This window comes from Castor canadensis, chromosome 12 (genome assembly GCF_047511655.1).
Source record: "Castor canadensis chromosome 12, mCasCan1.hap1v2, whole genome shotgun sequence".
NCBI classification, from domain to species: domain Eukaryota; kingdom Metazoa; phylum Chordata; class Mammalia; order Rodentia; family Castoridae; genus Castor; species Castor canadensis.
The window spans coordinates 64,512,430-64,534,729 of record NC_133397.1 but is presented as its reverse complement, the minus strand read 5'-3'; the positions used below and the strand labels follow the sequence as shown (position 1 = coordinate 64,534,729).

The window sequence follows — 22,300 nt, the reverse complement described above, 5'->3', positions numbered from 1 at the left end:
AAGGGCAACAAATACTAGCTAATAATATGAGAATAGGTGTCTTACCTATCCTCATATCTCCGTTGTGTGCTCTTGCTTTTCTCTTGTGATCAAAGTTCAATCCCCTTGTTGTGTTTGCCCTTGATCAAATGTCCGCATATGAGGGAGAACATATGATTTTTGGTCTTTTGGGCCAGGCTAACCTCACTCAGAATGATGTTCTCCATTTCCATCCATTTACCAGCAAATGATAACATTTCGTTCTTCTTCATGGCTGCATAATTCCATTATGCATAGATACCACATTTTCTTGATCCATTCGTCAGTAGTGGGGCATCTTGGCTGTTTCCATAACTTGGCTATTGTGAATAGTGCCGCAATAAACATGGCTGTGCAGGTGCCTCTAGAGTAACCTGTGTCACAGTCTTTTGGGTATATCCCCAAGAGTGGTATTGCTGGATCAAATGGTAGATCAATGTCTAGCTTTTTAAGTAGTCTCCAAATTTTTTTCCAGAGTGGTTGTACTAGTCTACATTTCCACCAACAGTGTAAGAGGGTTCCTTTTTCCCCGCATCCTCGCCAAAACCTGTTGTTGGTGGTGTTGCTGATGATAGCTATTCTAACAGGGATGAGGTGGAATCTTAGTGTGGTTTTAATTTGCATTTCTTTTATTGCTAGAGATGGTGAGCATTTTTTCATGTGTTTTTTGGCCATTTGAATTTCTTCTTTTGAGAAAGTTCTGTTTAGTTCACGTGCCCATTTCTTTATTGGTTCATTAGTTTTGGGAGAATTTAGTTTTTTAAGTTCCCTATATATTCTGGTTATCAGTCCTTTGTCTGATGTATAGCTGGCAAATATTTTCTCCCACTCTGTGAGTGTTCTCTTCAGTTTAGAGACCATTTCTTTTGATGAACAGAAGCTTTTTAGCTTTATGAAGTCCCCTTTATATATGCTATCTTTTAGTTGCTGTGCTGCTGGGGTTTTGTTGAGAAAGTTCTTACTATACCTACTAACTCCAGAGTATTTCCTACTCTTTCCTGTATCAACTTTAGAGTTTGTGGTCTGATATTAAGATCCTTGATCCATTTTGAGTTAATATTGGTATAACGTGATATACATAGATCTAGTTTCAGTTTTTTGCAGACTGCTGACCAGTTTTCCCAGCAGTTTTTGTTGAAGAGGCTGCTATTTCTCCATCGTATATTTTTAGCTCCTTTGTCAAAGACAAGTTGGTTATAGTTGTGTGGCTTCATATCTGGATCCTCTATTCTGTTCCACTGGTCTTCATGTCTGTTTTTGTGCCAGTACCATGCTGTTTTTTTTGTTATTGCTTTGTAATATAGTTTGAAGTCAGGTATTGTGATACCTCCAGCATTGTTCTTTTGACTGAGTATTGCCTTGGCTATTCGTGGCTTCTTGGGGTTCCATATAAATTTCACGGTAGATTTTTTCGATCTCTTTAATGAATGTCATTGGAATTTTGATGGGAATTGCATTAAACATGTAGATTACTTTTGGGAGTATCGACATTTTTACTATGTTGATTCTACCAATCCATGAACATGGGAGATCTCTCCACTTTCTATAGTCTTCCTCAATCTCTTTCTTCAGAAGTTTATAGTTTTCCTTGTAGAGGTCGTTCACATCTTTTGTTAGGTTTACACCTAGGTATTTGATTTTTTTGAGGCTATTGTAAATGGAATTGTTTTCATATATTCTTTTTCAGTTTGTTCATTATTAGGTATAGAAATGCTAATGATTTTTCTATTGATTTTATATCCTGCTACCTTGCTGTAGCTACTGATGATGTCTAGAAGCTTCTGAGTAGAGTTTTTTGGGTCTTTAAGGTATAGGATCATGTCGTCTGCAAATAGGGATATTTTGACAGTTTCTTTACCTATTTGTATTCCTTTTATTCCTTCTTCTTGCCTAATTGCTCTGGCTAGGAATTCCAGTACTATGTTGAATAGGAGTGGAGATAGTGGGCAGCCTTGTCTAGTTCCTGATTTTAGAGGGAATGGTTTCAGTTTTTCTCCATTAAGTATAATGCTGGCTGTAGGTTTGTCATATATAGCTTTTATAATGTTGAGGTACTTTCCTTCTATTCCTAGTTTTCTTAGAGCTTTTATCATGAAATGGTGTTGGATCTTATCAAAGGCTTTTTCTGCATCTATTGAGATGATCAAGTGGTTTTTGTCTTTGCTTCTGTTAATGTGGTTTATTACATTTATTGATTTTCGTATGTTGAACCACTGCTGCATCCCTGGGATGAAGCCTTCTTGGTTGTGGTGAATGATCTTTTTGATGTGCTGTTGAATTCTGTTTGCCATTATTTTGTTGAGGATTTTTGCATCAATGTTCATTAAGGAGATTGGCCTATAGTTTTTCTTTTTGGAGGTGTCTTTGCCTGGTTTTGGGAAAAGTGTAACACTGGCTTCATAAAATGTGTTAGGTAGTTTTCCTTCCCTTTCTATTTCATGGAACAATTTAAGGAGGGTTGGTATCAGTTCTTCTTTAAAGGTCTGATAGAATTCAGCAGAGAATCCATCAGGTCCTGGACTTTTCTTTTTGGGGAGACTCTTGATTGCTGCTTCAATTTCATTTTGTGTTATAGATCTATTCAGGTGATTAATTTCCTCTTGGTTCAGTTTTGGATGATCATATGTATCTAGAAATCTGTCCATTTCTTGAAGATTTTCAAATTTATTTAAATATAGGTTCTCAAAGTAGTCTCTGATGATTTCCTGGACTTCCATGGTGTTTGTTGTTATCTCCCTTTTGCATACCTGATTTTACTAATTTGGGTTTCTTCTTTCCTCATTTTAGTCAGGTTTGCCAGGGGTTTGTCGATCTTGTTTATTTTTTCAAAGAACCAACTTTTTGTTTCATTAATTCTTTGTATGGTTTTTTTTGGTTTCTATTTCATTGATTTCAGCTCTTACTTTTATTTTTTTTCTATTTGTTTTGGGATTTGCTTGTTCTTGTTTTTGTAGGAGTTTGAGATATATCATTAGGTCATTGATTTGGGATCTTTCAGTCTTTTTAATATATGCATTCATGGCTATAAACTTTCCTCTCAGGACTGCCTTAGCTGTGTCCCATAGGTTCCAGTAGGTTTCTTCATTTTCATTGATTTCCAGGAACTTTTTAATTTCCTTTTATTTCATCAATGACCCATTGTTCATTAAGTAAAGAGTTATTCAGTTTCCAGCTGTTTGCATGTTTTTTGTCTTTACTTTTGTTGAGCTCTAGTTTTATTGCATTGTGATCAGAGTATGCACGGTATAATTTCTATTTTCTTATATTTGCTGAGGCTTGCTTTGTGCCCTAGGATATGATCTGTTTTGGAGAAGGTTCCATGGACTGCTGAAAAGAATGTATATTGTGTAGAAGTTGGATGAAATGTTCTGTAGACATCAAGTAGGTCCATTTGGTCTACTGTATATTTTAGATCTTGGATTTACTGATTTTTTGTTTGGATGACCTATGTATTGATGATAATGGGGTGTTAAAGTCTCCCACGACCACTGTGTTGGAGTTAATATATGCTTTTAGGTCTTTCAGGGTATGTTTGATGAATGTGGGTGCATTGACATTGGGTGCATATAGATTGACAACTATTTTTTCCTTTTGGTCTATTTCCCCTTTTATTAGTATGGAATGTCCTTCTTATCTCGTTTGATCAATGTAGGTTTGAAGTCTACTTTGTCAGAGATATGTATTGCTACTCCTGCCTGTTTTCGGGGGCCATTGGCTTGATAAATCTTCTTCCAGCCTTTCATCCTAAGCCTATGCTTATTTCTGTCATGAGATGAGTCTCCTGTAAGCTACAAATTGTTGGATCTTCCTTTTTAATCCATTTCATCAAATGGTGCCTTTTGATGGGTGAATTAAGTCCGTTAACATTAAGTGTTAGTACTGATAGGTATGTGGTGATTCCTGTCATTTATTTGTTTTAGTTGTTTGAAGGTTTGATTGTGTGTACCTAAATCGAGGTTACTCTCTACTTTCTTGCTTTTTCTTTTCCTGTAGTTTGTTGCTGCCTGCCCTTTCATGATTATGTTGGGTTTCACTTTCTGTGTGCAGAATCCCTTGAAGAATCTTTTGTAGTGTGGCGCTGTGGTCACATATTGTTTTAGTTTCTGCTTATCACGGAAGACTTTTATTGCTCCATCTATTTTGAATGATAGTTTTGCTGGGTAGAGTATCCTGGGGTTGAAGTTATTTTCATTCAGTGCCCGGAAGATCTCACCCCACGCTCTTCTTGTCAAGCTAATGTTTTAAACCCTCCCCAATGGAGGTAAGGGGGGGGATGTATATTCACTGTGTGTGTGTGCGTGTGTGTATTGAGGATTTAGCAAGGAGAAAATCCTTGTAGCAATATATAAATTATATGCATGGTTTGGAAAACTCTCAAAACCACTTAAATAAATCTTATGGATTAAGCTCTTGGCTTGGCTCTACCTCTTGGAATATAAAAGGAATGGGCTGGTTTTTTCATAGTTCTTCATACCAATTTGTTTAAGGTTATAGGTTGGGTGTTACTTAATATAGGAATAACTAGACTGATACAGCCAGTGTGAAAATTAAACTCTGATAAGGCAGTAGGAAGACAACATTTCAGAAACTCATTCCACACCAGAAAAATGTGTTTTATTTAAAAAACAAACAAAAACAAAACAAAACAAAAACCCAGCCTTTAATCAGAAAGTCTGATTAAATTTGATATTAACTCAAGATCTTAAAAATCTTTCAGGAAAGCCAACAGGGTACGTGAAAGAAAAGCAGGGAGCTGCCAATGATTCTTTGGTAGAAAGTAAATTGCATACTTATACAAGCTGCCTCATGATTATCAAGCCCAAGTTTTGTTTTTCAAAAATAGGTTTCAAGATATACCAAAGAAACCACAGATACCCCCTAACAATACAAACCTTAAACAGCAAAGTTCAAGGATATAGCAAAAGCCAAACATGGCAATACAAATAATTTATAAAATGAGCCTTTCAATTCTAGAAAATTAAAATAGGGTGAGCTCGCAGAAGGATAACATACATAAAACAAAGGGAAGAGCAAATTGGAGCAACCCTAAACTTTTCCCCAATGACTAAGCTGCAAAAGACAGTGGGTTACATGTAGTTTTTCTTTTTCTTCAGCCAATTCAGTTCTCTTCAGATAAATTTGGTTACCAATCAGTACAAACAGAAGTTAAGGTAATTTTTCTTCTCCACTCAATCATACCATTTCTTTCTTTTCACCTTTTCCCTAATTTTCTCTGGTAAAATTTTTCCTTTGGTTTGACCAGTTGAACTCAAAAGGCTTGGAACCTAAATTGAGTATCAACTCTTATTGGAATAGCACTTGGGAAATGCAATCCTAGAAAAGGCAAAATTTTTAACTGAAGAGGCCTGACAAAATTAAGCATCCATTTTTAGTGTGACAGTATATCTCATGTTATCACCAGGACAATGGCTCCTTCTTGACTGGAAGAGATGATCCAGCATGACACCAGATGTTACCTGGTGAGGTACTGCAAAGCCATTTGCACACCCACCCACACATTTAAGCTGTCAATAAATACAAAGCATCATTTAAAACCATTTCAGCAGAATAAATAAAAAATATTGCATTTCTATTGGCCTGCTTTGATTCCTGGACTGGCTTGGAGTATTCTTCATGTCATGGGAGACACAGTTAATTGGTGGCTACTCCACGCTCTTTAGACTTCAGCACTTCCAGCTCTTCAGGCCTTAGCACTTTTTTTGCAGCAATAATGGTATTCTTCATTAGCATTGCCACTGTCATGGGACCAACACCCCCAGGGACTGGAGTGATGTAACTGGCTTTCTTCTTGACTCCTGCATAAAAACAAGACAGGCAGGTTGTTTCAGTTAGGCCAAAGGACATATATATATTTTAACATATTATGAAAGAAACATGCAAAGAAAAGGCAGTAATAACATAAGCACCTTCATTAACCTCAAACCCATTAAAAAAAAAATCACATCTACATTACTCAAGAGTAATAAATACACTGACAAAATAACATGCATGTAATAGGCAGTTATTCAGTAAGTATTTGTACATCCAAAAATCTAGAATTTACTAGCCACACTTTTCCTCCATATTAAATAAATCTACACACGAACATCTCAGTAGGTTAACTATATGGTAGGTATAACTCTAATAATAAGCACTACCTCAATACTACCCTATAGCATTAAAAAATTTTTTTTAAATTAAAGTATAATTTCCCCAAAGCACTAAGCAAAGCAATTTTCCAGAAAGTAAAGAAATAAAATAATAATAATAACCTAATTTTTAAAATAAATTTATTTATTTATTTTTATAGTATTGAGGATTGAAGCCAGGGCCTCTCACAAGAGCTCTACCACTTGAGCCATTCTCCCAGCCCCTAAAATTTTAACAAGAAAACACTTGGATACCAAGACTTGGATGTGACTGCTTTAACAGAAACAGAACACTAGAAATAATATTGCCATAAAATTCAGATAAATATCTTAAGAACTGAAGGAAAAATCTATTAGTGTATTCCAAAATTACAGGAATATGGCCTTTTCCTGGACTATCTTAACATTTCAGATGTGTGATCGCTTCTCTCAATGAGAATGAGAAATTGATTAACACTTTCTAGGAAACTCATGGTTTAGGAAAATTATTTGAGGGCTAGGGTTGTGCTCAAGTGGTAGAGCACTTGCCTAACATGAACAAGGCCTGGGATCAACAATCAACACCAAAAAAAAAAAAAAAAAATTCATTAAATGTTCAGACTTATTAAAAGTCATGAAGTTGCTTCAATTATGAAATAAGTCTAAAGGGTAAACCATCTCCCTGAAAAGTTTATACCTGCCTCTACAATTTCATGACACAAACATCCCAAATAACTCTGGAATGGCTATCATCTTTAAAAGATTTCTCTTAATTCTTTTTTATTGTTTTGTTTTTTGAGACAAGGTCTCACTATGTAGCCTAGACCTAGAGCTGATTATGTAGCCCAGGCTGGCCTTGAACTCATGATCCTCCTGCCTCAGCCTCCTGAGTACTGCCATTTTACAGGTGTGTAGCACCCCATCTGGAAATTATGCTCAATTCTTGTGAACAATATTACCAAGATAATACATGTTGAAAAGTTAAATAAAAAACAACCTGTTCTAAATGTTAAAGGTAGTATTATTGATTATAGTGACACCATTTACCCTCAAAATCCACATCTCCAACCAACTTGGGTTTCCCAGTTACAGGATCTTGAACTCTGTTTATTCCCACATCAATGACTGCTGCTCCTTCCTTGATCATATCTTCTGTGATCAGATTTGGAATACCTGACAATGGAGATAGGAATGATCAACTTAGTACTGAAAAGAAGATTCCATCCGTCAGATTCTTATCTTTTAATTTCCAGAAACCTGAACAAATTACTTAATGTTTTATAAAAACCTATTAAAATTATTACCCAAGGAACCATTTACATTTTATATAATAAATGGAAATATTTCCATTAGGAAAAAGCTTCACTATTTAGTCTATAATGGAAAACAGTAGTCAAACTCAAAATATCATTACTAGAAGAAAATGGAATGGAATGGCAGTTGGGCAGGTAATTTCTAAGACAACAGCCTCACTCTTCATAAAGGAAAGTCCTTCTGCACCCCTCTCTTGAGTTCTTACCTGCAGCAGATACTACAATATCGGCAAGAATTGTATGTTTCTTCAACTGTTCTTTGGGAGTGTATCGATGAGATATTGTAACAGTTGCATCACCTGTGGAGGGGAAAAAAAGATGTCTTGATTTTCAAATCAAATTAGGTCTCAGCTGGTCAAGTCACTGTAGAAATTCAGCATCTGTGATAAATACTTGACTTAGGCTGGATGTGACTCAAGTTGTAGAGCACTTGCCTATCATACATGAGGCTCTGGGTTCAAACTCCAATACCTCAAAAACAAACAAACAAAAACCTAATGCTCATGTCATATTTCCTGGATGACTAATTGTCACTTACTTCTTTTTTCCTATTCTTTGCAGTACTAGGAATTGGACCCAAGGCCTTGCACATGCTAGACAAGCACTCTACTACTGAGCTGCAGCCTTATTTACTTTTTAAAAATACTCTATGTTGCTTTTACCCATTAGTCTAAGCTCTACCCTTTATAGTCACTTATCATTAAATTTATTCCTTATCCTATTTTATACGCTTTTAAAAATTTTACTTTTCCTAAACAAAGTCTCACTAGAATTACTCAAGATGTTTTTGTTTTAAGCATGCCAAAATATATTTGAAAGCCAGTCATAGTAGTGCATACCTATAACCCTATCACTTAGGAAACAGAGGCAGGGAACCATGAGTTTGAGGCCAGCCTGGGATACACAGTGAGACCCTATCTCAAAAAGAAAAAAAGAAAGAAGGAAGGAAAGAAGGAAGGGAGGGAGGGAGGAAAGAAGGAAGGGAGGGAAAAAAAGCTTGCTATTATTTCTGGTATAATATAATGTCATTAGAATAATTACCTGCCATAACTTATTTATGAAGCTTTTCCTTAGACAAATTGACAGAATATAACATGACACACTTAAGTTGTATCAATTCAGTCCTTTGCAATAGCCTAATTTTTTTCCCCCACTAAACAATGTGTCAGGATACTAACTTGGAATAAGACTTGCTTCTTAACTTGTTAGAGTGGCTCAAGTAGAGAGCACTTGCCTAGCAAGCATGAGGTATTGAGTTCAAACCCCCGTATCACTGCCCCACCCCCTCAAAAATTGCTTCTTAGTAGCAATTAGAAAAATCAGCAAAGCCATAACTGAACATTTCTAATTGCCTGCAACCTTGCTTTACTCAAAACTCAAATTTGCTTCTGAGGCTAGCTCCATACTAAATCAATAATAAACTCCTTTGATGACAGTGAGTACAGCTTCTAAGCCAACATTACTCTGAGTAACTATTAAAATTACAGCAAATACAAAATATAACAAAGTTAATACTTCCAAATAGTCACAGGATGGCCTCTGAAGATTCTCACCAAAGGGAGAAGACACTGCTGTGAAAGTAATTTCCTTACCTCCAGGTCGTTCATGTGCCCCATCTGTGTGTAGTAACATTGCAATGGGCATTCCAACATTTTTTGACCTTCCAGCCACAACCACATTCTTCCCTAGGGTTGGAATGCCTATGGGGGAAAAAAAAAAAAATACACACACACACACACACATTTGCATTAACAGTAGTGTTGACCTGTCTTAGAATGAGTATCAAGTCAGACAGCCTAGGACATGAATCAAACTTTGTGAAGTTGCTAAGTTTATTGCCTCGTCAGTCAATCGAAGCTGTCACTTGCCACACAGGAATAACTAGCACAGGAGAAAACATCCTACAACTGCAAAGTATTGTATGAATGTGCAGTCACCACTATTGTATTTTAAGTTTCTTTCCCTGAGGCTTCTGGGTTAAAGAACAAAAACCATCAGAGGTAACTGTTAAGAGGTAAACTCTGCAGAACAGGAATAGATATGACGTATGCTAGGTTCCAGTCTTTGTACTGCAGAAATTTTTGCCATTTCCAAGTATAGGATGAATATGCCTTATCTAAACACTGGAACCAGAAGTATTTCAGATTTCAGAGTTTTCCAGATTTGGGAATATTTGCATAGATTTTACTGTAGTAGCATCCCTTATAAAGTCAATGTTCAAAAAAATTTCAAATTTCAGAGTATTTTGGATTTCATATTTTTGGACTCGGGATGCTCAACCTGTACTACTTTTATAATACTAACACAGACATACAATTCTGGGATACACCTACCAGTTCGCTTAATTATTTCCCACACACCCCATGGGGTAGCTGGTAACATGGAATATTGGTCCAAACACATTCGTCCTACGTTAATTACATGAAAACCATCAACATCCTTGTCTGGAGAAACAGCATTACAGATCCTTCTCTCATCAATGTGCTCTGCAAAAGAAAATAAAGCAGTGGCCTTAAGTCACTGTTAGTAGTTAGGGCAGCTTGATTCAACCTTATCTGATTTGTTATGTGCATCTACTCCCTGTCATGTCTTGTCTCCACGATGATCTTCATCTGTGTAGAATGAGCTCACATTAAACAAAGCCAAATGCCAAATGTGAAAGGCAATATTCCCTCTTCCCCTCTCACACACACTACTTCCCTCCACTGTATTTTGTATCAATATTTCAACACAAAACTAAGGGGCAATCAGCATTCCAAGGTCTATACCATTCCCAATAAAATAATTCAATCTTTTGAGTTTTCCTCACCTTTAAATCAAATCCATGTGAAGGGCCAGATGTGTAAAGTAGCCAAGCCTCTCCACTACTCAGAAATCACTGTAACTGGTGGAGACCAAAACTCACCTGGGAGTGGCAGCTGAACAAGGAGGCCATCCACATTTTCATCATTATTTAGTTTGTTGATTAGATTCAGCAGCTCTTCCTCTGAGATTGAAGCTGGTTTCACAATAGTCTCACTGTTAATTCCTATTATAAGAAAATGCCAAGGTTAAAAAAACATTGAAGTACTTAATGAGCACTGCTGTGTTGCCTGCCATGCTCTCACAGGTGTCTATCCTTGCACTCGTGCTGGGAGCTGAAAAACTAACTAGCTCACAAGGATCCTAGACAGCTAACTTCACTAACATACACACTAGAAAATACTAGCTCAACACTTTCCAGGTACTGTTCCATGTAACCCTTATTAACCTAATTTTACAGATAAGGAGACTGAGCCTAAGACAGATGTAAAAACCAGCTAGTCACACAGCCAATCTTTCTAATTCCATGGATGATGTTCTTTCCATTGTACCATGCTGCCTCCCAATATCTTAAAAAAAAAAAATATGACTACCTATATTCTAGACACTTCTAAAGGTTTTCAACTAAAAAGGCTGGAGGCCTTAATTCTCAGCAATCAAAAATAGAGTGTATTAAGGGCTAAGGGGACAGTAACTGTCCAGCCTTACCAGAAGGAAAGGGCAACTGGTACTCAGACCACTGGCCCACAGATGAATGGGTAGAGGCATGATCTTATCTGCAGTTACACAGTCATCAGTGGTACAAGACCTGGGACACAAACCTGCTATCACCAGATCTGAACCACTTCAAACTGCAAGTTTAGCTTTGGAACTAACCAGTGAAGAAATCAAAAGATATTTCCCAGAAGTTAGTAATTTCCTTCATATCTGACTATTCAACCCCATCACTGCAGTCTCCTGATACCTTAATCTTCCCTCCTAATGTCCTACAGCCTTAAATTGAAGACACCTAGGTCAGTGACTTAGGAAAGCAAATGTAAAATGTATTCAAGGTCATCTGTGAAATGTTAAGGCTAAGAACAGAATGGAGACTATATTACAGAAGACACTTGAGAATGCCAACCAGGTTCCTCCTGTCTTAGTCTAAAAGCCTCCCCAGCAGACAGGGCCTGTGTTCTTCATGAGAAAGTTTTAGATATAGTTTCATCACATTATCCTCCTCTGCCCGGGTTTTCTAATCATAAAGAGGAATCATAAATCACAGTTGTATTTGCCTCAGATGAACATGGTGGCAGGGGTCTGACAGGGAGACCTACCCACATCTGCAGCTGCCCTGGTCTTGTTGAGGACATAGGAGTGACTTGCAGGATTCTCACCAACCAGAATCACGCTCAAGTGTGGCCGCTTGTTGCCAGAGGCCACCCACTCTTCCACCTCCTGTCGCACTTCCTGCTTGATCTGCTGGGCCAGTTTCCTTCCAGAAATGACAACAGCTTCATTTCTACAGAACGCAACAGAGTTACAAAACCAAATGGTTTGGTTTTCTGTAAATGTAAAGTCCAAACTACAAAAAGTTGTTATTAAACACCCAAAACTGAAAGCTTAGATTTAAATGCCTAATCTGAGGGACACTTGAAGTTTGAAGAGCAGATTTAAAGTGGTACACTTGTGTCCAACTACAAGTTGAAGGGATAAACTTGATAGAAATAGTTCATCAAAAACTCGGGAAGTTGAAGTGACTGATAGCTAGTACCTGGCCAGGTGGAGCCTCATATCGGAGTCTAAGCTCTTAAATGCTCCACCTCATTGACTCCAGATCATTGCCAAAAGTTTTCATTGTTCCCATTTGCATTCCTTTCATCCTCACTACTATGAGGTTAAACAGTTTTCTCTAAATGTTTGTATGCCACTTGTAGCTCATGTTTTGCTGGTGTTGTTAATACTTAATCATGCTTCCCAGTTAGCTGATTGGCTTTTAATTTTTATGGTGCTTTTAAATACACTTGTCCGTCTGTGGGGAACTGGTTCCAGGATCCTCTCCCCACCTACAGATGCTTAAATCCTTTATGTAAAATGGCGATGGTATAGTATTTGCATATGAACTGTGCACATCCTCCCTATACTTTAAATCTTTACTTATAATACCTAACACAATGCAAATATATGTAAACAGTTGTTACAGTGTATTGTTAGGGAATAATAACAAGAAATAAAAAAATACACGTTTAGTAAAGATGCAATTTTTTTTAGAATATTTTCTATCCACAGTTGGTTGAACCCACAGATACAGAGGACTGACATACATAAACCATGTAATGCAGTTTTAGACCAATAAACACTTCACCAATACAGATCAGTCCTCAAGATGCTACCACTGCCCATAGTCCCTTGTGGAAAAGATTGTTTTGGAAGAGGGAGGTACAGATGGCAGTGTACTCTACCCCAGGACCCCTAGCCCATCCACAGCTGATAGACCAGCAGTGAGCATCTGATGCCAAGGACCACAAATCCTAGGCTGGCCAGCAATTCAGATAGTGCAAAAAGTCCACTCCAACAAGAATGGTACTAGTTAACTAGACTAAGCAGAGCTCTTCCCAAGGGACTTCAAACTAGAACCACAGAGGACCTGTTGATGGGAGCAGAAGAAAGACAGAAAGAAGCAGAGATCAGAGAATAGCAGTCACATCAATGGACAAAACTAGAGCAAAGAACCAGAAAACTGTTGGAGGTGGGGCAACACTTCTTCTAAATTTTCAGGATCTAGAAGAACCTCCAGTTCCCAAAACCATGTTTGGACTACTGCAAAGCTGTCTCTTTCCAATAAGAACTGGTTATGCAGCTCTTCCTGGGCTCCAGGAAGCTCAGATGTAAAGAATCCTAGTTTTCTTATTTCTACATTTGTCTTAAAGTGCCATTACTTAAAGAAAAGCATCTCTTTAAGCAGAAAGATCCATAAAGAAAGTCTTTTCCCTTTTGCCTTCTAACCTCCCAGGAGGACTGTTCCAACCTCAAGAACAATGAAACATCCATTTCCCCTACAGCACATGTTTAGTTCTCAGGCATAATTGCATCAAAGTACTGGATGCCTCTTATGTCAGACAGGATTATTTCTCAAGGCTTACCATTAGTTAAAATGAAACTTCAAAGCTTTTACAACCTTCAATGCCTGCTTTTTAATTTTCATTATGATTAGATACCTAAGTTAAACCTAATCTCAATGTCTTACATGTAACACAAAAATCTGTATCTAGATGGGTGCTGGTGGCTCTCACTGTAATCCTAGCTACAAGAAAGCAGAGATCAGGAAAATCACGGTTTGAGGGCTAGCCCCAGGGGAAATAGTTAGACCCTATCTCGGAAAACCTATCACAAAAAGGGGGCTGGAGGTGTGGCTCAAGTGGTGGAGCACCTGCCTAGCAAGCACAGGATCCTGTGTTCAGATCCCATATCACCATAATAATAACATAAAACATTTAAAAAATAAAAAACATATCTAAAATTTATATAAATCTGTACTGCATCCTATGAGATATTAAAATGATCTATAATTTTTAACAAACCAACTATTTTTACTTGATTTTATGTAATGATACTAGCATGGCACAAACTATATAATAGCATTTAATTTATACTGAGTATATTAAGGAACTGAAAACATGTTAATGTTTACACATCCACTGTAGAAACTGAATGAAGAGAATTAGAACGAAGAAGACAATTTAAAAAGCTTTGCTGATCACAAATATCCCTGGCAACATTCCTTATCTATTAGTACCTGGAATATCCACTCAGCCAGAAAGAAATACATTCTCAATTCCAGAACACTACAAAGACTTCTTAAAAAGGGACAGTCATTTGTATTTAATGAAGTAACTTATATAAAGTGCCAGGCATATTAGGTTCACTAAAACTAATTTCCTACTCTCTTCTCCTAGCTATATATACATACATATCCTTTGGATACATGTATACACACATACACATACATACTTGTGAGACGGATGTAGGCTGCACTTCATGAAACAGTTCTTTTGGCAGCAGTAAACAGAGAAAATGGTAGCAGCCCAATTGGACTAAAAATGATAAACTAAAGTTAAGGACACAGGGTTCTAGGAGAAGTCAGTGTTCCAAGTCCCAATCTTTGCTTCCAAAGACAGGTTCTGGATGCTATGCCAATTTGTTTAAAAAAAAAAAAAAGAAAAGAGTAACACAAACTGAAAACAAAGCCACAATGTAATGAAGATTTTTCATAATGTAACTGCATTTTGCCCTCCCTTGCTTCCCTCAATTCTGCAAAATGTGAAACACATTAACTTCTTATCATTTCTTTTGCCAAAGGGCAGATAGTCACTGCTACCTCAAAATAAACAGGGAAATGGGAGAGTTCGTTCAGTCCCATAGGAAATATAAAAATTGTAATTCTATTAGCTAACATTTATTTAGGATGCGTTTAGAAATTTTTCCATTCAATTAATGAATCAACAGAATAGAGAAATCAAGGTCTGGTCCAATAAAATTCAAAACCAAAATCCACATTGGTAACATCACTTTTCTCTTAACCCAATAGTTAAGTAATTTTCCATCAAAAATTATCAGGGGCATTTTACAACTCCCAATCAAGTTATTTCAGGAAGAGTTCTGTTATCTACTGATTAATGGGACCAGGAGTGAGTGAAAAAAAGACACAAAGGGGAATGGAACTAACATTTATTAAACTGCAAATCTTTTTCTAAGACTTTTTACATATGTTACCTTGGCATTATTATAATAACCCTGCTCTACAGAAGAGGAAACTGAGGATATTAGAAACAAAATTCAATGCAAATTTCTGCTTCCAAAGTCCATTTACTCCTATGTCCCTGTCTCCTAGGCTACAGTACTATCTCTCTAACCATGAGGTTTATGTTCCTGAAACCCTCCGAAGAGCACTGCAGGCACTGTAAATATCACATGTGCAATACAGATAACACAGATTGCCTTCAGAGTTGGGGAGCCCGTATCTCTCAAAAAGGCAGGCAAAAAAAGAGCATTTGTTATCAGAGTATAAGCAGTACTTAGTTCATGTATTAGAGGATCTTTATAAATACCTTTCCAATCAGAAAAGTCTATGAAAGGTCTGGTCCACAGACACGTGTGGCCAGCATTCAGGAATAAGGATGGGAATAACAGACAATAATGAAAGATGGGGCTGAAAAGGCAGATCAGGGTCACAAAAAGGAAAGTCTTTAATGCCCCCTCCCAAGTCCTCCAAAAACACATCAGTGTACATCCTACATTTTGCATTCTGTGCCCCAACAACCAGGGCCGTGGAAATGTCTTTAATAGCATTTTTACAGAGTGGAAATCACACGTGTTCCTGTCAAGAACAGTTTTTAATCTCCTCCAAATTTGCACAGTTTAGCAGTGTCTGAAATACAGTGAATGTCTATGGGAAAAAAAGAAGCTGCTTTTATCAGGCATAGAACTATAGCAATGCAAACGCTCTAAAGATTGACAGGAAAGAGGGTGCATAGATACACGTGGGGAGAGAAATCACAGTCCCCCTCTCCCCGCAAAAAAGATTTCATCCTAGGTTTAGGGATGGAAATTTGAGGTTCAGAAAGATCAGGAAAAACCAATTACTTCCCTAACGAAATGTAAGCAGACAACCAGCTTTCCCTATCCTCCCAGGTATTTTTTTTCCCATCAACTTTTTTTTTATTGTGGCAAATACACGTAACACAAAATTTACCATCTTGATCATTTTGAAGTGTACAGTTCAGTGGTATTACATTATGTTGTGCAACCATCACCACTATCCATCTCCAGAACGCATCTTGTGAAACTGCAACACCCCATGAAACAATAACTCACCCCTCCCCTCCTCCTCCCGCCAGCCCTTGGCAACCTCCGGGGTATTTATCACCTCAAGCTACCCAGGCTAGCACTGACCAGCTCGAGGTGGGCTGCAGTGAAAAAGCCCTGGGGATCACAGTACATCCATTCACCTCGAAAAAAAGGGCAGCTCGAGCAGAGCGCGAACCACAACCACCCCTGCAGGAGAAGGGTCCAGGAAGTGCGGTACCCCTCCAGCAAGCCGGCGCGGGGATTTCATCAGACTGCACCAACCCCGGCGGCCGCTAGGGTCCCGGGAAGGGATGGTTCACACAAGGCTGCTTCTTGGGAACCCTTCCCGGCGCTAGGCAAACGGTCTCCCCGCGACAACTGTCTGCATCACCTCCAGGAGCAACCAGATGGTTCTGCACCATAACCTGTATGTTCCCATGCAAATCGAGACACCCTAAAGTCCCCCCACCCCCGCCCCAAGTCTTCCCTCCGCACTGTCGGCTGCGGCCGCGCTCGGTGCCACGTAGCCCCGCCACACCCCTCTTTCGGCGGCCACCACTGCGGGGGCGATGCTCAGGAAAAACGTGCGTCGGCGCCCCTAGTTCCTCCGTTCCCCGGCTGTCGGCGCCGAGCCGCTCCCCCCCATCCACTTACCGAACTGCAGCAAGGTGGAAGCAGCGATGGCGGAGGTGGCAGCTGTGTGTGGGCCGAAGTAGCCTGGAGGCTAACGCAGACAAGAAAAAAGTTCCAGCCATAGCCCGCGCCGGTGCCCGCGCCGGGAGAGAACCGCGCGCGCGAGCCTCGCGGTTATACCACCGGCCGGTTTCAGGCCCCGCCTCTCGCTGACCCCCATTGGTCCTGCTGGAGCTGTGAGAGCCAATCGGCTGTCTTCATTAAACGTAAGCGAAGTCCTGTAGAGATCTGCTTATGATTGGAAAAAGAAAAGTCCGTAGCTAGGCTCTAGAAGGCTCAGAAACCTTGGTAGCATGTGTGATTGGTTGATGAAGTCAAGCCCCTGCCTGACGCAGCTGTTGTCACCTAAGCCCGACTGACAGCTTGAGTTGATTCTTTCATTGAACAAATGTCTGAGCACCTACTGCATGCTAGGCATTGTAGAGGAACTGCAACATGTGGATAAAGACACAGGTAGCCGGGCGCCGGTGGCTCACTCCTGTAATCCTAGCTACTCAGGAGGCCGAGATCAGGAGAATAATAATAAAGTTTTGAAGCCAGCCAATGCAAATAGTTGGTGAGACCCTATTTCGAAAATACCCAACACGAAACAGGGCTGGTGGATTGGCTCAAGTGGTAAAGAGCCTACTCAGCAATGGGAGGTCTTGAGTTCAAACCACAGTACTGCCAAAGAGAAAGAGAGAAGGGCTGGTGGAGTGGGTCTACCCTGCCTAGCAAGCGTGAAACCCTGAGTTTAAACCCCAGTACTGCCAAAAAAAAAAAAAAAAAGGAAGAAAAAAAAGAAAAAGAAAAAGAAAAAAGCACAGCAGAGACAGAGAGAGAAGCAAATATAGAATACTAATTAAAAATGTAAATGGAGTTTGAAAAACACCGTTTGACAAAATAATAGTAAAAACTGATTCAGAATCATCAACAGCTGGGTGAAAGAAAACTGGATGATTAACAAGATATTACATATAGGCTTGCCAGATCTAGCAAATAAAAACACAAGATGCCCAATTAAATTACAATTTTAGATAAATAGTTTCTGGGGTTTCATATTTATACTCTAAAAAGTATTATTTACCTGAAATTCAAATTCAATTGAGCTTCCGTATTTTATCTGAAAGCCTTTTTGTGTAGTCTCAAAGTATCTCTCCAGCAAAATACTTATGAATAATAAAACCGGGGCTGGGGAGGAAGATTAGTGGTTCAGTGTTTGCCTAGCATGCAGAAGGCCCTGATTTCAATCCGCAGTATACTACTACTACTACTACTAATAATAATAATAATAAAGACCCAAGTGATAGAAGTTAACACTACCAGTCAGTCACCGAACAAACACACATTATGTGCTTCCTAATATGACACATTGAAAAGACTCATCAATTCATGGTTTTAAAGAAGTCTGACACCTAAAAAACTAGATAGCATTTGTTGCCCTCAATGCAGAGAAACTAAAGCAGATACCTTAAAAGCAACTGAGGCCAATAGGAAAAGGGGACCAGGAACTAGAGAAAAGGTGAGATCAAAAAGAATTAACCTAGAAGGCAACACACACACACACAGGAAATTAATGTGAGTCAGCTCCCTGTATAGCTATCCTTATCTCAACCAGCAAAAACCCTTGTTCCTTCCTATTATTGCTTATACTCTCTCTACAACAAAATTAGAGATAAGGGCAAAATAGTTTCTGCTTGGTATGGAGGGGGTGGGGGGGAAAGGGAGGGGTGGGGTGGGTGGTAGGGGAGGAGGTGGGGGGAGGGGGAGAAATAACCCAAAGATTGTATGTACATATGAATAAAAAAAAATAAGTCTGAAAATTTAATGCAGTGGTCTTCCTAAACTAAAAACTCTCCTAAAAAGTGTTACCACTTTCTCATTTTCACATTAAGAAGTGAGATCATAGACCTGAATTGTAAAAAGCATCCAGGAAAAAAAAAAACATGTTCCTGTAAGCTTGGAATATGCTAGAAGATCTTAATCTAATCATGAGGAAATATCAAACAAGTCATCCTACAAGATAGACCACTGGTCAGCTTTGAAATTGTCAAAACTCTGATGGTATGGGAAATAATTTCTAGCTTAAAGGTGTTTTTTTTGTTAATGACAACTAAGTGTTTGGTTCTGGATTGGATTCTGGACCCCTTCCCAATTTTTTTGTTTATCTTTCTTTTTTCTCTTTTGCTATAAATAACATTGTAGGACAATGGCAAATTGAGAATTAAGTCTATAATTAGCTACTAGCATTGTATCAATGTTAATTTCTTAATTTAGCTAACTATATTGTGGAATGTAAGAGAACATACACTACTTGCTTTTAAAGATAAAGGCACATTGTGTTTGCAACTTACTTTAAAATGCTTCAGAAAATAATAATATGTATGTATTAGTTTGCTAGGGCTACCATAACAAAATTCCACACACTGAATGGCTTAAACAACAGAAATTTACTTTCTTAATGTTCTTGAAGCTGTAAGTACAAGATCTAGGCATCAGTAGGGTTGCTTTCCTCTGAGGTCTCTGTCCTTGGCTTGAAGTTGGTTCATGGCCTTTTCTCTGTGACATGCATCTCTGGTTTCTTTTTTTTTTCCTTCCTTCCTTCCTTCTCTCTCTCCCCCTCCATTTTAATCTCCTTTTCTTATAAGAACACTAATCAGATTGTATTAGAGCTCACACTAATGGCCTCATTTTAACTTATTATTTTAAGTTCCTATCTCTAAATACAGTCATGCTTTTATCACTGAATTTTCATGGGAACACAGTTCAGTCCATAACAATTGTATATACAAAAGGAGAAAATAATTAAACAAATGGCAGATAGCAACTGTTGAAAAATCTTTGAACTTTTCCTACCACCTGTCTGAATGTATGAAATTATTTTTTAAAAACCAGTGATATTTCTGTCTTCATGGGGCTTGGGATAATACTACAGACAGTGATCAAGAGAAAAAACTAAGAAAAAGAATGTGGTGCTAAGAATTCTCATGAAAATGGATGTGAAAAGTCGTATGGGTCATAATGTCAGTAGACATGATGATTCACAGAACTTGCCGTCAGCAAGCTACTGTGAGGAGACACCTGGGCTTGCAACAAAGCTTAATCTTGTCACCTCCCTGCAAAATTTTGGGAACTCTCAAAAGTGACACTATGTGTGAACATTATTATAGATTTTGCCTCTTGAATGCTACATCGGCACTCTATCACTGAGCTACACCCCTTGTCCTATTGAAGATTTTTAATATGCTTAACCAAAGGACTTCTATGCTGTTCATGGTATTATATGGAAAATATCATTTAACAAAAACTTTATCTCCAATTTTTAGGCCAGATTCTGGGGAGTGAGGTGCTCAGGCTCTTCTGTACGGAGCCCCAATTAATCTTTCTGATTCTTCTTTGCTCTCCCCACCTCCACATCCAAACCCCACTCCTGCAGAGCACATCCTGTCCTACATGCTGTCTGGTTTCATTCTTCCCTTTGCTCCCCAGAACCACTGCTACTCATGCCTGAAGGCTGCACCCCAGGTTACTTGACTTAAAAACTTGGCCCCTAGACATCCAATCCAGTTCTTCATTGGAACTTGAATAATTTCTCTCTAAAATATATCTCAGTTTCACCTACCTCTCTCCTCATTCACCTAGTCCTGGTATACTCCATCTTCTGCCCAAACAAATACAATAACCATAACCTCTTAATTGCTTTGGATTTTTAAACAGCAGGTGACACCATGCTTTTAAAAGTTTTAAGTGGTTGATTACCTTGCTTCAAAGAGTTTCTTGGTGACTGGTTTCATTTTCCTTCACTTTCACCCTCTGCACATTCTCCACACACTGGCTTCTTTCAGTTCCTTGATCAAAGCAAACACCTGCTTGCTTCAAAGCCTTTGCATGCGTGATTGACTCTGAGCAGCACTTTTTCTTTCACTCTTCATTCGGCCAACTCATCTTCTGGGAACTTCAGGATATCTTAAATGATACTAAAGTTCTCTGCTTCTCTTTGATCTCTCCTGTCACACGCTCTTAAATTTCTCAGTTGCATTCTGTGCTTTTCCTTATAGCAGTCACCACAATTTGTTTTTTATTTTTGGTGGAAATGGGGTTTGAACTCATGGCTTCAAGCTTGCAAGACAGGTGCTTCACCACTTGAGCCACGTCTCCAGCCCCACAATTTGTAATTACACACATCTACTGGTGTAATTCATTTGATTAATATCTATCTTCTCCAACTGAATGTTAGCTCCAGGAGGGCAGAGGTCATGCATTTTGCTCACCAATGTATATGGTGAATTCAGATGTGTGATCTTGGACTTAAGACATTTTCAGGATGGAAATTTTTATATGGCTTCTCAGAGTGGGGTTTGGGTGCCTGATAAATTGGGATTTCTCTTTCACAGTCTGCAACCTGAGTCCTGAGATAATAGGCAGGGACAGCTTATCAACTTTACTGTCTTTTTTCACTCATCTGTGACTGAAGCTAAAATGTGAGCCCCTGAGAGCACCAACTGGCTGGGACAGGCAGGAACCTTACTGTAACCAAAGTGGGAAGAGATTGTTAGGGCAAAGCTGGAGTTTTGGAAATGACGGGACAGGGCGCTTACACAGAATGAAAATGCAAAGTTGCAAATTCTGCCCAAAGAAGAGGGAGAAAGAGGAACTGTGTGGTGAGCGGAGGTGGATGGGGGTGGGGAAAGATTTAGAAGAGGTGGGACTGGTGCCTTTATAGTTTGTCACTTAGCTTCTGTTTTCAGCGTCTGCTGTAACCAGATGGTGTGCAGGGATCTCTCTGTCCGACTGAATGAAGGAAGGAATAAACCTTTCCTAGTCTTGTGTAGCCCCTGTCTCATGGGGAATGAATTGCCCTACAGCAATTAGCAATCTTCCCCCCTCCTCTCTCTCACTGGAAAAATCTTACCTTTGATCCTTAAAAGGACTATATTGATAACCTAATCAAAATTTGACCAGGAATTTTCCCCTAATTCCCAAGACTTCCTCCCTTCTTCCTTAAATCTAACTACTGAAAGGGTTTTCTAATAAGTAGATTTAATAATTCTCCAACTTGAAGAACAATTTTATTAAAAGGTGAAAAAATTCTTGAATTATTTATGCATTTTATGATAACTATATTTTTAAAGTAATGTAAATTAGGGCTGGTGGAGTGGCTCAAGTGGTGAAGTGCCTGCCCTGAGTTCAAACTCCGGTGCTGCAAAAATAAATAAATTAATTAATTAAAAGTATGATGTGAGTTTGCCCTTCCATTAAGCTTCTATAAAGATATATCAACGCACACATTTTGAATTACATACAAACAAAACTACCAAAGTTAATAAAATAAACATTACCATCAGTAATTTAATGTGATAGGTGATATCTGAATGAGATAAAATCATCAGCAACATGAACGCTGAGATGACAGGTAAAAGCAAGTTTTTTGCAGTAGGCATCCTGCACCACTATTTGCTGAGCTATGACTCAAGTCTCCTACAGCTTCCCTTCTTGTTTTCTTCATTCTACCATGGTGTCATTTAGCTGTCACTTAGTAGT

General features: G+C 38.6%; 1 protein-coding gene across 1 annotated transcript; it reads right to left on the bottom strand.

Moving 5' to 3' along the window:
• Window positions 1-4,610: 4,610 nt before the first annotated feature.
• Window positions 4,611-16,893, bottom strand: Mthfd2 (methylenetetrahydrofolate dehydrogenase (NADP+ dependent) 2, methenyltetrahydrofolate cyclohydrolase). Its single transcript, XM_020166409.2, has 8 exons — window positions 16,742-16,893; window positions 11,578-11,762; window positions 10,365-10,487; window positions 9,793-9,945; window positions 9,052-9,159; window positions 7,666-7,758; window positions 7,194-7,319; window positions 4,611-5,834 (listed from the first exon to the last, which is right to left on the bottom strand). The coding sequence occupies exons 1-8, from the start codon at window positions 16,840-16,842 to the stop codon at window positions 5,671-5,673; spliced, it is 1,053 nt and encodes a 350-aa protein (XP_020021998.1). The 5' UTR covers window positions 16,843-16,893; the 3' UTR covers window positions 4,611-5,670.
• Between the last annotated feature and the right edge of the window lie 5,407 nt (window positions 16,894-22,300).

Bases quoted from the DNA above. Each gene is read 5' to 3' on its own strand.
- Mthfd2 (XM_020166409.2), bottom strand. From the start codon at position 16,842: ATGGCTGGAACTTTTTTCTTGTCTGCGTTAGCCTCCAGGCTACTTCGG. The intron at 11,763-16,741 runs GTAAGTGGATGG...TGCGTTCTGTAG, and splicing joins TTCCACCTTGCTGCAGTTCG to AAATGAAGCTGTTGTCATTT. The intron at 9,160-9,792 runs GTAGGTGTATCC...TTTCCCCCATAG, and splicing joins GGAAATAATTAAGCGAACTG to GCATTCCAACCCTAGGGAAG.